This window comes from Ictidomys tridecemlineatus, chromosome 6 (genome assembly GCF_052094955.1).
Source record: "Ictidomys tridecemlineatus isolate mIctTri1 chromosome 6, mIctTri1.hap1, whole genome shotgun sequence".
Taxonomy (NCBI): domain Eukaryota; kingdom Metazoa; phylum Chordata; class Mammalia; order Rodentia; family Sciuridae; genus Ictidomys; species Ictidomys tridecemlineatus.
The window spans coordinates 106,470,616-106,486,325 of record NC_135482.1 but is presented as its reverse complement, the minus strand read 5'-3'; the positions used below and the strand labels follow the sequence as shown (position 1 = coordinate 106,486,325).

The 15,710-nt window shown below is 46.0% G+C and overlaps 1 protein-coding gene across 2 annotated transcripts in view; it reads right to left on the bottom strand.

Moving 5' to 3' along the window:
- Positions 1-400: 400 nt before the first annotated feature.
- Positions 401-15,710, bottom strand: part of Cracr2a (calcium release activated channel regulator 2A) — a 91,156-nt gene continuing 75,846 nt past the window's right edge. For both annotated transcript variants that reach the window (XM_021732199.3, XM_040281096.2), the window contains exons 16-18: positions 9,399-9,500; positions 7,099-7,175; positions 401-5,633 (exon numbers count right to left, since the gene is read on the bottom strand). In XM_021732199.3, the coding sequence (XP_021587874.1) occupies positions 5,546-5,633; positions 7,099-7,175; positions 9,399-9,500 (267 nt within the window). In that variant the 3' untranslated portion in view covers positions 401-5,545. The remainder of the gene's footprint in view (positions 5,634-7,098; positions 7,176-9,398; positions 9,501-15,710) is intronic.

Sequence of the window (15,710 nt, the reverse complement as noted above, 5' to 3'; positions counted from 1 at the left end):
GAAACAAAGTGTACTTACATGAAAGTGTCTAGTTTTAAAAAATGCAAATTTTACTTATTCTCCTTTCAAAGAGAAATAGGAAGTTCTTTGACCCGTGACCAAAGCTTCTCCAAGTTACAGGGAACATTCTGTCTATCCCACTTTGTTGGGCTTTGGTCTCTTGCATAGGGTGTAGGGTTGGGTGGGGGAGCAATGATGATGTTGTTTAAAGCCTTTCCATCCATTAAGCTCTTTCCCTAGACTTCTCATTTGCTTTCCCACTACCTTGGGGAGGGGGGGAGGCAGAGAGTACTATTTTACAGATGTGGATGTGGATTCAGAGCAACCAGCTGTTCCAGGTTTTGCCCAAGGTTGCATAATTTGTATTGCAGGTCCTTATTCTGTAGAGGCTAGAGAAAGCTTTTGGGAGAGGCACGATTGGGTACGTACAGCTGGTTCCACACCAGGAAGAAAGAGAACTGGGAAGGGATGCATCTTGTATGCACAGAGGCATGGAATCCAAGTTAAATTGAGTCATTGGCTGCCTGAAGATAATATATTGCCACTGGCAGCAGCTGGGGAGACTGCAGGGGGGTGAGAGAGGGTGCTTTGATGGGCATCACATTGAAGGCAATTGAATCACAGCAGCTGGAATGCTCCCCAGGATGTTCTTGCAAAAAGCAGAGACAGCACCTCATTTGAACCAGGGAGGCAAAACTCGATTGGTCTGCCCAAGCCACAGAGATTCAGTTGTCCAGTTTTGGAGACCCTGGGGTTCCAGTGAAGCAGCTCCAGCCTTTGGGGGGTGGGGTGACGACCTTGTTCTAAAGAAAGGATGCTCTGCTCTCAACTCCTGTCAGGCAAACACAGTTTGCTAGACACTGGACCAAACGTGAGGCTCAGAGATGAATGTTCCTGCCCTACATAACTGGATCCAGTTCCTAGTCCATTCTTTTGCTCTTTAGAGCCTTGTAGGCAGCATGTCTGCATAACCATTCTGCAGAGTGGCACAACTAGCCACTAGTTACAAAGGGGTCGGGAGCCCGTGCACCTGTTGTTGGACCACACCCAATGCTCTGCCTTTGATGCTGTGCTGCACCTGCTCAGTGAATCCCACTTCCACCCCTACCTTTCTCAAATCCTGCTGAATTCCATATCCACATGTTTCAATTCTTGTTCTCAAGTTTTAAAAGAATGCAATCCCATTCTCTCTGCATTCTTCAGACATTTTTCCTTAGTGGTGCAGTGTTTTTATGAGCAGTATTTATTTTTATAGGTCAGATAGATCCAGCCATAATTCATTATGATAGTACAGGCATTATTGGTCCTAGGAGTCCTCATTTGTAGGAAGACAAGTCTCTGGGGCTATGACAAGGGTCTCCAAGTACCATTTTTGAATCCTAGCCAAAGCCTTGATGAAGTCCCAATTTGGAACAAGGGTCAGTGCTTGGACCTGACTCAGCCCTGGCCCCAGAGTGATGAATGACACAGCCTTGCCTGTGCTCCTCAGTTTCCACATTGATTTCAGTTGTCTGCCAAGCACCATATGGTTTCCCAACCCCCATCATTTCTAGCACTGTTCTCCTAAGTAGGGCACTTTGATTAAATTGGCTCCGCTGAATTGGGTGAAAGGTGGAGTTATGATGTTCTTCGTTATTGTGATTGCTGATAACTAATAGGTCTATTAATAGAAACACCAACAGAGGTAGGAATGGGTGTTGGACGTTCCGAAAGTGCTTGCATCCTGCCAATCACCCCTCTCTATAAGGAGGGAGGAATAACCCATAAAGAAAGACCTGTGGCTTTTGACTGAATTTGTTTAGCCTCTTTCTGATTCTTGGGTGAAAGGAAGAGAGGTGGCAGTACTTCCCAGGCCAGTCCCTGAAGCCAAGTTGAGGCTTTAATTCCAACCTGCAGGAACATACCACATAGGTCTTGGGACTTTTATGCTTGTGGACTGTAATTTTTATTTATGTTGAAGTAAACTGCCTTTTCATTTCAAGCTTCAGATCTGGTGTGCTGTCTTCCCACACCCATCGCTTCTGAGCAGAGCTTTGCAGGGTGCTCCTGCCAGCACAGGGAGTCCTGCCTGAGGATGTCTGTCCTCCCCTGACATCCCCAAGGGACTGAGCACCTCCCTGGGCAGCTCGCCTCCAGCAGGGCAGCAGGGCATCTAGAAGCTCAGGTGGAAGGGAGGGTCTCTCAGGTCTCAAGGCCCTCTTCCCTTCTTCAATTCAGAAGAAAGAAGACTTAGGGGAGTTGGTCAGAAGTGGAGTTAAGTGATGGAACCAGATCCCAGTTGTGTTTTGTAGAATGTGAGAAAGGAAGCAGGGAATGGTGAGTAGAACTTGATTTGTGCCCAGGGAAGGTTTGACATTTTAAATATAAACTAAAGTATGTTTAAATACCTAAAGTAAGACATATCCAAAGAATGAGAGGAAAGGATGAGAATAATGTCTTACTAAGTAGAGAAGATTGATAAAGACAGAATGATTATGATATCGTACCAAACAGAAACTCTGGAGTTAAAAAATCCAATAAAGGAAATGAAAAATACACTAAAATGAGCATAAAATTCCTATTTGATTAGGTAGAAGGAAGAATAAATGAACTTGAAAATAGGTTAACTGTGATTAGCCAGCCACTCTGAGGGACACAAAGAAAAAGGAAGGACAGAGTCTCAGAAACCTGAGGGACACCATCAAGAGTGCCAGTTATGTACATAAAAGTTCCAGAAGGAAAGGAGAAGGAGAAAGAGGTAGAAAGAATATTTGAAGAAATGAAGACAAAAAACTCTCCAGAGGGAGAGAATCATAGATTGGGGCTGAAATCATGCATCAGGCTCTGCTAGGCACAGAACAAACAAGAGCAAGGGACAGCAAGGCCATGAGACAAAGCCAGCTCTGAGCTCAAAACCTAGGGAATGGGCTGAGCAGAGACACTCACTGAGGTAGTGTTTGTAAAAGGGCTCAGTTTAGGGTAGGTGCTTGGTAATTGTTAGCTGGATCCAAATTTAAAACTGAAACAAGGCAACAGGCTAGGTACCGACTCAATGTTGACAACCCAAATTGACCCGGCTTATTAAGACCTACTCCGGTACTGTGCTAAAGACTTCACCTCCATTACCCCCTTAAGCATTTGAAATATCCCGGTGAGGTAGACATTGAAACCTCCAATCTACAAGTGAATGAGAAAACTGGGTTCAGGTCAAGGTCACTACCAAAGGGGTTGGAGCCAGAAGGTTCTTCTGAGTAGTCTGTCAGTGAGTGACACCATGTGGGTATCTCTGACCCACATGATAGCTTAAAAGGAATGGGAGGAGGGGAGGTTGTGAGCAGGGGACAAGGTATTACACAGAGTCCCCTGCTGCCCCCTCTTCTCTTCTCTTTTACAGTGAGGCTGGAGAAGGGAGCAGCAAAGGTGTCCCTGCCCCTGCTTCTCTGCCTGGACCTGTGAAGAATCATGAGAGTTACCCCACATGCCAGAAGGCCTGGCACCAGTGTGCTCACACCCTCTTCTGTATGGGAAAAATGTAACCTGGAAAGGGACACCCTTGTCCCTTTTATGCCTGGAATAAAGGCATCTGTGGGCTTAGGGAACCCCAGGGGTAATCTGCTCCTCCTCCTGGTTTTCTTTCTCCATGACCATCACCACCTTCTACTGCCCAGCCCCATACACAGAGGTATTGAGGGCCACCTCTGGGTGTCCCACACATCCGCCTTTCCTGCCAAAGTCCACTTATGAGGCTGCCACCACCGCCCTTCCCTTAGGAAAGGAGTTTCCTGTGAGTTCTTCAGAGTGAGGTCTGGGGCCACTGATGAAGAAAGTGAATATGCCACTGTACACATCTGAGCAGGAAGCTCTGGAGCATCAAGTAGCCCCTCCCTCCACTTTCTAGAAGAGGGAGGAAGCTAGCTTGCTAAGATTAGGGAGCATTTCCAGGAGCTCAGGCTTGGATATTGTTTGGCACCTCTGTGGGCTCACCCTACAAGTGCAGGAGCAGTGAGAGAGAAGACTGCAAAGAGGCACTTGCCAGAGACCTACAGGGGCTCTGAGTGTTTGGGGCTTGGGGAGGAGGCTGGAGCAACATCCTTGGGAACTCTAGTTAGTGGCTTCTCCCCCGCCGTCCATTTGGCTGTGTGGGGGTGTCTTCAACCATCTTCCCGGAGGCCTGTGGACACCTTCTGCCCTCTGTCTCAGTGTGCTCCCCTTGAGTATGTTCCACCCACTTTCCTCTAGGACCTGAGTCTGCAGCCCTGAACTTATAACTGGCCGTGATCTTTGTGACCTTTTCATCTAATCGGCCACCCAGGGCAAAAATGGCCTTGCTGGCACCCCGGCAGCCAGCCAATGATGCTGGAGCCTGGCTAGCGTCTGGGAATACACTGCCACCCAGCCGAAGGAACCCCACAGGGGCCCTGATTGTTCCTGCAGTCCAAGTGCCCTGTGGCAAAGCCACCAGCTACACTCGGTTTGCTTCTCAAACACCAGCAAAATGTCAACATCACAGCCATGCAGTCCCTTGGAATAAAGGAAAATAAAATATAATGAAACCGGTAACTATGGACCTAGTGTTGGGCCTCACTGCTGGCCTGCCAATCTTCCCTGTTAATCATCATGTATGGTTTTTCGAAGAGCTATTTTGAGAAACATTTAGAAAATGGCTTTTATATAGCTATATAGACCTTATTCATACCCTCCAGAAATGGTCCCTTTTTTCGGCAGCAGATGGTTTTCCCCTTGGTTCTTTTCATCTCTTATTCAAAGTTAAGTAGGAAATAGGCCCACTCCCTAACTCCAGGCAAGAATTTGTCACCCACAGTCTACCCTGGAGTCAGGGTTGGGGGTTAGGGTAGCTGTGGCAAGAAAGGCTGTGGATTCTTTGTGAAGCACTGTTCCAGAGAGCTCGAGAGGGTAGAGCCAGCGGGCACTGTGACCACTGAGAGGCTCCAAAGTTTAGGATTAGGGAAAGAGCAGAGCCCCTGGGCTGGGGCTGGAGGGGCAGCTTAGAATATAGGTTCCTGGTTTGCCTCTCTCAGCAACTCAGGGCCCTTGAAGTCCATGAAGTACACATCAAGAACATTACTTTGACCTCTGGAGAATAGGGTCCAAAGCAAGACAAGACACCCTGGCCTTGCCCAAGTGGTTCATTTTGGCCCACAGGAAGCTGCAAGTCTGCCCTGTATGGTTGCCATGGCAACTGTAGTACAGAGGCTCCTAAGGACAAGGGGAGGAGATGGGAGGTGGAGAAGGCATATTGTGGCTTTTCTGGAAAAAGCCCTTGTGTTTCTTTCCCCCAGGAAAGCAGGCTGGAGGAAAACAAAACACAGTAAAAATTTATAGGCATTTGGGGTCTAGCAGAGAAAGCAGAGCATAGACTCCACAATGCTCTAAGGATGTCATTCCTGACCACATGTGCCTCCTTCCTTTGGGGGAGGCAAGTTAGGACAAAGACATAGCTCTGCACGGGCCTGGCCAGGTGGTGCCACACAGCAGCCCATTTGCAGGATTGGGGTAGCCCTGAAATCTTAGGCTCTGTGGGACTAGTCCTTGAAAATAGTCCCTGCTATCCGCCACAGCAGGATTTCTTCTTGGCAGGGCGACCAACCTGAATGGTGTCCATCCTTACTGTGTCTTCATGTTCCTTGAGGAACCTGGGAGAAGGCAAGAAACAGTGTCAGTGGCAGAAAAGCTGCCAAGTTTGGGGGCTGGCTGCATGGACTAGGCACCCTTATAGCATACAGATCTTTGGAGTAATTTAGAGAGCATCCCACTTCACCAGAGAATCAGACAACGTGTTTAAGTCTCCTGTGGGTAGGACAGGAGTGTGACTCTAATTGTAAAGCCAAAGGGTTTGATCAATACATATTCTTCAAAACACCTTCTCTAAAAGTCCCTCTTGACTCTCACTTGATTTGACTCTGAGCCTTTTCTCTTGGAACCCCATCACCCAGAGTCATAATGCTTTTGGCCATATCCCTCACCGAAGTATGAGGTGCTTGAAGGCAGAGCTTTGGCCTTTACCTCTGTGTCTCCACAGCCTATCACCGTGATTGGCACACTGTTGGGGCTCAGAAAATAGGTTTATTGGTTGTTAACTCTACAGAAGGGCTGCATCATGTGGCCATAGCTCCAGATGAAATGTAGGAGGTGAGGGATTAAAAATAATGGTAAGCGTCTTATCCCTGTTTTATGCTCTCAAAATACTTTTATCTTCTACGTCTCCTTTGATTCTCACAACAACCTGTGAGACGGTGATTGATGTTCCTACATTACCAACAAAGCTCGGAGAGCCTTACCTAGGGAGTCAGAGGCAGAGGAAATTCTAGAACTTTCCCCAGAGTACGTACCATATCCATAATACCTCCAATGCATGGAAGAGGTGCTCTGGGTTCTTAATTACTCAAATTCAAATATTTCAAATGCCCCAGCATGAGGGCTGAGTGTGACAGGAGCACTATTAAGTATTTATTGGGTGGATAGGTGGATGGATGGAATGGAATGAATGCCCAGATGGAGAGATGAATGAATGGATGCCTACATATTGACAATGGCTCCCAGTGTGGTTTTGTTTTCTAAATATTTGGCGTAGGCAGGGTCTTAAGGAACAAATCTTTCTATGTGACTGGTCCTTTTAGCACCATGACTGTGGGTACCTCTGACTGAGTCTCCATCACAGCCCTGCCTCTCTCTGGTTCCTCCCCCTCCACCCCAGGAACTCCTATTATAACCCAGGCTTGTTCCCAGCTGGCTACCAACTAATCCCTGCTTTGATATTAGCCAGTACTGAGGGACCACTAATATGACCTTTCCCAAAAGCATTTGCATTTAAAAAAGAATCTCTGCAAAACAGCAGCCTTTAAGACTCAGAAGAAGACTGCAATGGGGGTGACAGGCAGGGATGCTTCCTTTCTCTTCATTACTGTGCCTCGGAAGGCTGCACCTGATGGCTGAAATCCCACACAAAGGCGGTGGTCCCTGCAGCCTGAACTCAGAGCACTGGAGCCCACACAGAGGGAGGGCCCAGGGGTATGGTTTGGGTGGAGGTGAACACAGGCCCCCATCAGGCCTGGCACAGGGTGGTCAGAAGATTCCTCCACCTGCTGACTGTCTTCCTACCTGGCTAGATGGAGCAGGGACTCCTTGGTATTGTGACCAGAATGGGCGCTGCATTCATAGAAGATCAGATTATTTTCCTAGAATCACAAAACAGAGAGAATTGGGGGAGTAAGAGTTAACTGTGAGAGGTGTCTGCTTCTGTCTACCACCCTCAGCTCCTCCTGCAGACCCTTCAACTCTTCACACCCCTTTTCACCCTAATGTGGTTGGTTTCTGGCTCCCAGGCTTCCTGCCTGATGCAAGTTTCTCTGGGGTGAGCCATTACAATTGTAAAACAACAAAGCTGTGTGCTGCTTAGGACTTTAGACTTTCTTGAATCACTCTCAAGACTGGATGTGCTCATTTCATGTTCACACCAGCCCTGGGGCCCAGGCAGAGGCACAAAGGCCAGGGCAGGCACCATGCTTCTCACTTCCCAGGAAGGGAAACCGAGGCTTAGAGGCCATGGCAGGTGGCTTGCCCAGGTCACACATTTAGTAAATGGCAGAGCTCCCAGTAGCATGCTTTGCCCAGGATGCTGGTGTTCCGTGGACCTTAGGCAGACATCATGAGGCACTCCAAGTCTGAGTTCTCCTCTACACCAGGAAATTAATATTCTGGCTGCTCAGGCTGTCAGCACTGGGCACAGGACAATTGTCCATCGCCTCATCAGTCTGTGCTGCATGCATGGGGGGCCCTTGGCCAAGGCTCACCAGACTCCAGTTCTCATTTGCACTAAGAGTGCTTGCTTCATTATAATGCTGATGGCATTGGGCTCTTGCTTTTAGATGCTCTTTCTTTGGAAGCTCATACTTGTGGGATCCAGACAGGTTGAGCAAGGAGGCTTCTGTGGTTGCAGTTGGCTTGTAGTCAGCTTTCCCATTCCCCTCCCCAGGCTCAGATCCATCCTCTGCCCGCTACACCCAGCTTCATCTCTCCCTGTCTGCCATCCAAGCACTAATTAGACCGCTTAGCTTCCAACACCAGGGAGATCGGTGTGTTTAGGATGATGTGTCCACAGACTCATGTCTCCCTGTCCACACTTCTATCAGACCCTGACTCTGGGTCAGTCTATCAAAGAGTAGAGACTTTAAAAGTGGGGGTGGGGATGGGAGAAGAAGGGCATAGGACCTATTATTGGAAGGCATGATTTGCCTTCCAGCTCCAAGTGCCAATCCCACCACTGATGAGTTGTGTGATAATTTGAATGAATCACTCTCACTGCTTTTTTTTTTTTAAAACAGATCAGAAAGAGAAAAGAAGAAAAGAAAATGGAATAATAATAATATAGGTCTGCAGTTTCTTAACCAAAATCTTTAGATCTAGCTATATTTTGGGAATCAGAATTTTTTGAATTTTGAAAGATAATGCATATATATACTATATATTATAAAATGCCCTCAGGGGATCTGGGACTGCACTCTATAATCAAATAAATTAGCATTTCTTCAGTGAGACATTTGAATATTCATTCATTCAAAGTGAGGTAAAGCCCCATGTCAGTTCTAGTCAGATTTCCCTGCCAGATGAAACGTTAAGGTAACTTTGTATCTTCAGAGTGCTTTGGATTTCAAAATTGTAGACATGTAACCACATGGTGACCCTTCACCTAGTCACCTGCCAGCCTGGTCTCCATCCTTTCTTCTTGGGTCTTACTCCCTGCGCTCCTTTCCCAGGCTCTGAGCTCATGACTTCCTGTTCAGGCCAAGTACACAAAGCACTGTAAAATCTCAGGGTTGGCCAGTATGCATGTGTATCCTCCCAGATACACAGCTCCATGAAAACCAAACGGAGGCCACAAAAGACGCCCAGCAACAAGCAAGCACTGCCTCATGGCCTGGTTTCCATTAGGCCCTGCTGGTCCCATTCTTGGGCCAGGGGGCGGATGCTGATTGTGAATTTTCCAATGCCTGCCCTGAATTAATCTTGAGGCTCCATCTTGACAGAAAGGAGGACTCATGAGCAAACTGCCCTGCAGATAGATAGAATTTTTCATCTTTGAGAGTAATCAAGGAGTGACACAGATGATGGGGTTCAAGCCTCAGTGGGGGATTGAAATAAGTGACCTCACTATCGATTATATAATTCATGATTCTACATTCCAAGGATTGGGATTTAGGATATTTGCCCATGCCCAGTGGTCCTCAGCCAACTCCTTCTGATGATATGTGTCTTTCTATGGAAAATGCTCAATGCATAGAAGTCAGGCTATTCCCGTGATGCCGAGACATTCATCTTGCTTCCTTCTCAAGGGACTTCCAGAAGTTCCCACAAGGCTCTTGGGTTCTGGGAGTCTGAGAGATGGTAATGCTGGTTCTTACCTTGGCAAGCTGCTCTCCGAGTCCTCGGGGGACTTCTCGCTCCTTCTCGTTGTCAAGTTTATTGCCCAGCAGAAGAATGGGAACATGGTCTCCCACAGCTTCCTACAGAACAGAGAACTCCTCAGCTGAGAGAAGCATCCATAGGAGAGCCCAGGTGGGCAGGCTTACAGTGCTGATTGGAAAGATCCAATGTGGTTTGAGAGTGCCCTGGTTTGAGAGCTGCCACAACTGTGACCAAGACCTGGGAGAAGGGCCATCTTGTCTGATAGCCTCAGTTCACTAGGCTTCTGCAAGAAGCCTGGACCTGCCTATTGGTCTCTTTGTGATGCCTGCTCTCCTTTCACCACTCTCCCTGGATCTGAACAGAGCCTGTGGGCTCCCAGGTGTGCTGAGGGGAGGCAGCAGGACAAGGGGAGCGTTGACAAGAATGGCCGGCAGGTTCTTTCCAGGGCTCATCTCGAGGGCATTCCTAAGTGACCAAACTTGGTCTAAGGAGCCAAAATGGATCAAGGCAATTAATCGACATGGTTTGGGTCTGCTTTTCAGGCCGCTTTGATTAGAAGTGGTATGTCCAGCCGGATGTGTTGATGCACGCCTGTAGTCCCAGTGCCTCAGGAGGCTGAAGCAGGAAGATTGCAAGTTCAAATCCAGCCTCAACAGCTTAGTGAGGCACTAAGCAACTCGGTGAGACCCTGTCTCTAAATAAAATATAAAAAAGGGCTGGGAATGTGGCTCAGTGATTAAGTGCCCCTATGTTCCATCCCTGGTACCGAAAAATAAAAGTGGTTATGTCCAGAGACCTTGTTGATACCTAAACTCCCTGAGGGTTGGATCCAAATCTGACTCACTGTATGGGGCCCACAGAGCTCCGAAAATGACTGCCCTGTGTCTAACTGGAGGTGGGCACTACAGATCTATGTCACTGGGTGCTGTGGTTCTAAAGAAAGTTCTGCACCAGAAAGAACCATGTGGCTACAGCAGCTGATGCTGGCGATGGAACTCAGGGCTGGCACCGCACCACCAAGCCGCCCCTCAGTGGCACTTCTTGGGTTCATTCAAGGTGCTGATTCTATTTACTCCTGCACTGACTGTGGCACATCAGCCAGGGGCCTGCTTCCCGGGGTCTCTGCCCTTCCTTGAGAGGGGATACTGCATGAGAACAAAGGCCCCAGGACTTACAGCTATTTATCGAGGAAATATGGTAATGTTCACATTTAAGAAGGTTGTTATTTTTACTTGGTGAAATATTTAATTAGAGGCTTTTAATCATAATTTAGTAACGAATAGTTATTCATCATAGCTAAATGTTTTACTAAACACAGGGGGCCACAGGATAACAGAAGCTTATAAGCAGTTACAGTTTTGCTAATACGTTAGCTACTTTACTGCTGCATTTCAAATAGATGTCTAAAGTCCGTCTGAAAGGCATACTTATTTTAAGTTTAAATGCAATTACCTTTCAAATTAAAGCCTCAGTGTTTCCTTAATCTGTACATTTGTTTTTATTGCAGTTCAGCAGTAGAAGAAAAAAAATTCTCATTTACTAAATGAGAACATTAGGCTCACAGAAACCAGAAGAACATTCGACAATGAAGTCACTGAGTTGTGGGGACTGTTCAGTACATGGCTCCACAACTCTCTCACCTTTCTGTCTAGATTCTTACTTCCAATGAACTCTCTGCCTCTTAGTGTCTTACTAAATAGAACTCTCTAAAAATGGCATCCATTGGTAGGATGGTAATTAATGTGCACAATGATGACTCAAAGGCACTTCAAGATCTTACAGTGTCTTCTGATTCATCAAAAATAAATTAAGCTGGGCCTGGTGGCACATGTCTGTAATCCCAGGGATCTGGGAGTCTGAGGCGGGAGGATCGAAAGAGGGAGGCCAGCCTTGGCAACTTAGCAAGGCCTAAGCAACTTAGTGTGACTCTGTTTCAGAACGAAAATTTTTTAAAAAGTATTGAGGATACAGCTTAGTGATCAAGCATCCCCGGATTCAATCCCCAGAATCTAAATAAATTAATTAATTTGATTGTGTGCACTGTTGTTGATATGTCAAGTAGATTGTATCATCTTCCAATTATCTGAAAGTGAGTAACACACTCATGGCATATAGACTTGATGGCTCCCTATTAGCCAGAGTTTTAGTTAATGGGAATACTCCCCATTCTCCAACTGTACGTGAGACTGCATACTTATGTGAAGAGTTTTTCACTGAAAAGGAAGAAAAGAGGAGGAAACAGGGAACTGGGCCAAAAGGCTTGCTGTTTAGAGCACATGAGAAAGATATATTTGTAGATTTATGTGTGAGGAATGACTAAGGCTTGTGGGGTTTTTTGACATGGAAACTCTCTAAAAAGATGAGCATCAGACTGAAAATCACAGGGTAGAATTCTAACCTGCATTTTTGTTATTACTTGGCATGCGCGATGGCTGCAGTTTCCTCACTTGCAAAGGGGAGACTGAATGACCAAAAGGGACAATGTAGGGCACAAATCATAAGCCCAAATTCTGGGCCCTATGCATTATGAACAGCAGTGCTGTCTCTTGTGGGAAAAAAGGGGGCAGCCTCCTTCTTCTTTTTTAAAAAGCAATTCCTAGATATAAAAATAAGAGTTTAGAAGGAACAGAAAAAGAAGCACAGCACCCAGCTGAAGCTGTGGTTTCTGTTCTCTGCATTGTTCCTCTTATGCAAGCGCTCTGGACAAGTCACTTCCTTCCCTCTGGTGGCTATGGCCTGCCACTGATAGAGGAGAAGTCGGTCCATCTCTAAAGAAACGGCGAAAATAAATGAGAACACACATAAGGCCAGAGAGTGTGTTATCACAGGCAATCTGTCCTCATCACGTTGGCCTGAGGTTAGTCTCTGACCCAGAGGCATAGGGAAGGACTGGGTGTCTCACGACTCTCTTCAACTTTAAGTCCAAAGGTCTTGACCTATGTCTATACTTTAATACCTTTCTTTTTCCTAACTAGGTTTTCAACCTATCCACCACTTGGTATAATGAGGTTCATAATTATCCATTAGATGACCCAACACCCCTTTCCCCCCCACTGTCATTGAGGGTAGAACCCAGAGCTTTATGCATATTATGCAAGCACTCCACCATTGAACTATGCCTCAAGCCCCACACTTCCCTTTCAAGGTCCAAAGTGTACCTCCTTCAAGCCTCTGGGGCTTTGGTGAACAAGTTTCAGGTCCACGTGAGCTCTGTTGTTGATACCATTATGGATGCTAGTAAAGATCTCAGGGGCATGACAGGCCAGAATGAGAAAGCTTAGCTCCTCAGCCAGAGACACACAACCTCCGCTCAGGAGACTGGGGCTCTGCCATTTGTGACTTGTCTGATGCTTCCTCTCCTCCGAGTCTAATCTCTATCTATAAAATAGAGTTCTAGAGGTGGCTTCTGTTCTAGGACTTTCTGACAGAGAAGCCTCTCTACACCTTCGATCATTTTAGCTGCCTTTCTCTGAATTTGAGTTTTTGGGAAGACAGATATGTTGAAATTCAAAAGATTACCCATCTCTGACTTTAAATAATAAGAGCTGTCAACGTGGAGCAGAGGATTGGCATTCAGCTCAGGATGTGCAGCTGCTGGATTTGGTGGTTGTAGGGTGTGTGTGTGTGTGTGTGTGTGTGTGTTAATATCTGTTTGCTGGGAGGCATGAAAAAGCACTTAGCTAGGATGGTGCTGTTATTTCTCTGGAGCCAGAACAAAAAAATTTCTCAGCACATTAAAGTATGCTGTTATGCTAAGAAAAAAAATGACTGCAAAATTATATCTTGGGGGTTTCCATATTTATCCACCCCCCTGGACTATGAGTCAAAACAAGATTTATTTGTGTAGTTCGTTTTAAACTGCCAGCACTTCAAGCTCAACTTGGAACGTGGGAAAAAAAAATCAAACTGCTATTTTTGCTCCATGCTATACATTGTCACCAAGGACAAAGATCAAGAGAATGAGATTTAGCTCGCAGCCCAGGAAAGGAGAAGGAAGTGGGCCAGAGCCCCTGGAGCTGAAGAACTCAAGAAGGACTGAAAAAGAAATGAACACTTATTTCTCAGCAGCAGATTTCATCCATGGACCATGTGACCAGAGAGAAGCACAGTGCAGTGGCAGGGCCTAGATTCTAGTTCTGGCTGTGCTACTGACAAGCTGTGGGTGCCTTTGGACAAGTCGTTTCCTTTCTTTAGATTTTGATTTTTTTTCTCACCTATATTTTAAAAAATGTATTGATCTCCAAGTTTTTTGTTTGTGTTAATCCCCAAGTTTTCTTCCAACTCAGAGATAAAGCTCTATCTGGTTCACCGATTCCGGTCATATTCTACTTCCTTGACTTACAGTCCTAACACTATAGTGTTACCGAAAGGTTGCTCCTTGTCTGGATGCCAATCCAATAATGAGGATACAGTTTTGAGAAAAAGGAGAAGAAGGTTTATTGCTTTGCAAGCAAAGGAGAAACACAGGGACTCCTGTTCCAGAGGCTGTGATTCTGCCCATCAGCAGGAACGGGGGCTTTTAAAGAAGTGGTTCAAAGGCTACACTCCATGTGTTCTCTGTTGGAGTTGTAATTCACTCATTAATTTGGGAGACAGTCATTTCTAAGACCTTCTGGTGTCACCCACAAAGTCTGAATTACTTGTTCCTGTGGTGGGTGTGTACTCAAGGACAGATAATTCTGTCTAGGATGGGGAAGAAAGGTAATCCTGTCTCTATTATCCCCCACACGTATATGATTACATGACCTGTGTAACTCTACATCATGTGCAACCAGAAGAATGAGAAGTTATACTCCATTTATATATGATGTGTCAAAATGTATTCTACTGTCATATATAAATAATTAGAACAAATAAAAAATATATCAAAAAAAAGAAAGGTAATACTGTTTCCCCTGAGATTAGGGAGGGGGAGACATTAGGGAGGAGCAGGGAGAGAAGAAGAGAAAGAAATATGTGCATTTTAAAAACAAGTCACAGTATCAGAGCAGCAAGGGCTAATTCAAAGCATAAAGTGGACCACTGTTAAAATAGTGCTATCAGAATGACCAAAAAAAAAAAAATAGGGGGGATCTAAACAAGAAGTTTAACATCTTAGGACTGTAGACATTGGAGATCAAAAATATGGATTTGAGAGGAAATATCAGCTCATACAGACCTATGCCCAAGTTGACTTTCTGTACCTGAAATAGGTCTCAAGGTCTTCAGAGGTCTAGTTTGTCCTAGGGTCTTAATATGGAGCACCTAGGGCCTAAGAAGTGTCTTCTCCAAATTGGAATGGTTAGACTGGCTTTACCAATGGAGATGAGAAGGGCTGGGGGTGGGTTGGGAATACAGAACTGGCACGAGTGACTGTCTGCTTTGACTTCCTACAAGGTGCACTGGAGAATTGGAAGAGCGTTGCTGGGTTCAGCTTAGCCTCTTCTCAGAGGGTCTGAAGGCAAGGGGAAACTGCCCAGGTGGAGTGAATACTGGGAGGGGTGTGGTAAACAGTCCTGAGAGCAGAAGCCTCCCACCTCATCCAGAAAGGAAGGTGTCGTGGTTCTCAGTATGATGTTGGGAGATGGGACCTTTGAGAGGTGGGGACCAGTGGGAGGGCATAAGGTCATTGAGGCTGTGTGCTTGGAAAAGATGAAGGTAGTTCTTGTGGGATCTTGCTTAGTTCTCCTGAGAAGGTTGTCATAAAGACAGTACGCCTGACCCCTCCTCTTCTTTTTGTCTTCCTATTTGGTGATATAATTTATTCCTCTCACACTTGCTCCTGCCATGATGTGATCTGCCATGATGTGATGTGGCCAAGAGGGTCCTCACCAGAGCTAAGTCAGTGCAGGTGACATTCCCTTGATCCTTCTGAACTGTGAGCTAAGTAAACTTCTTTATGAGTAGCTTTCCTCAGATATTTTGTCATAGTAATGAAAAATAGACTAACACTGTAGGTATTTTCTTGCATGAAGATTTTGATTCCCTTTAGCAGAAAGGATTAAGGGTCTTCTCATTCATACATACTCCCACTCTATCCTGGCCTCCTTAAAAGAGTCCAGTGCCAACTACTGTAGAATTTGGGGTCAGTAGGAACATTTCAGATCATTGATCTACTCTCTACTGAATGACTGACCAGAGTTTCATGGTCAGGAAGTGGCTGAGCTGGGATGGTAAGAACTTCCTTTCCCATTGCCTCCCCCGAAGCATCTGTTCCTACCCCACACAAACTCTTGCTGCCCATCTATGGCATGTATGGAAATTTAAGGCCTCTTTTCTGGTACTGCTTTTCAGGTTGAGGGAGGAAGGGGCACTGCGAACAGCTGGCC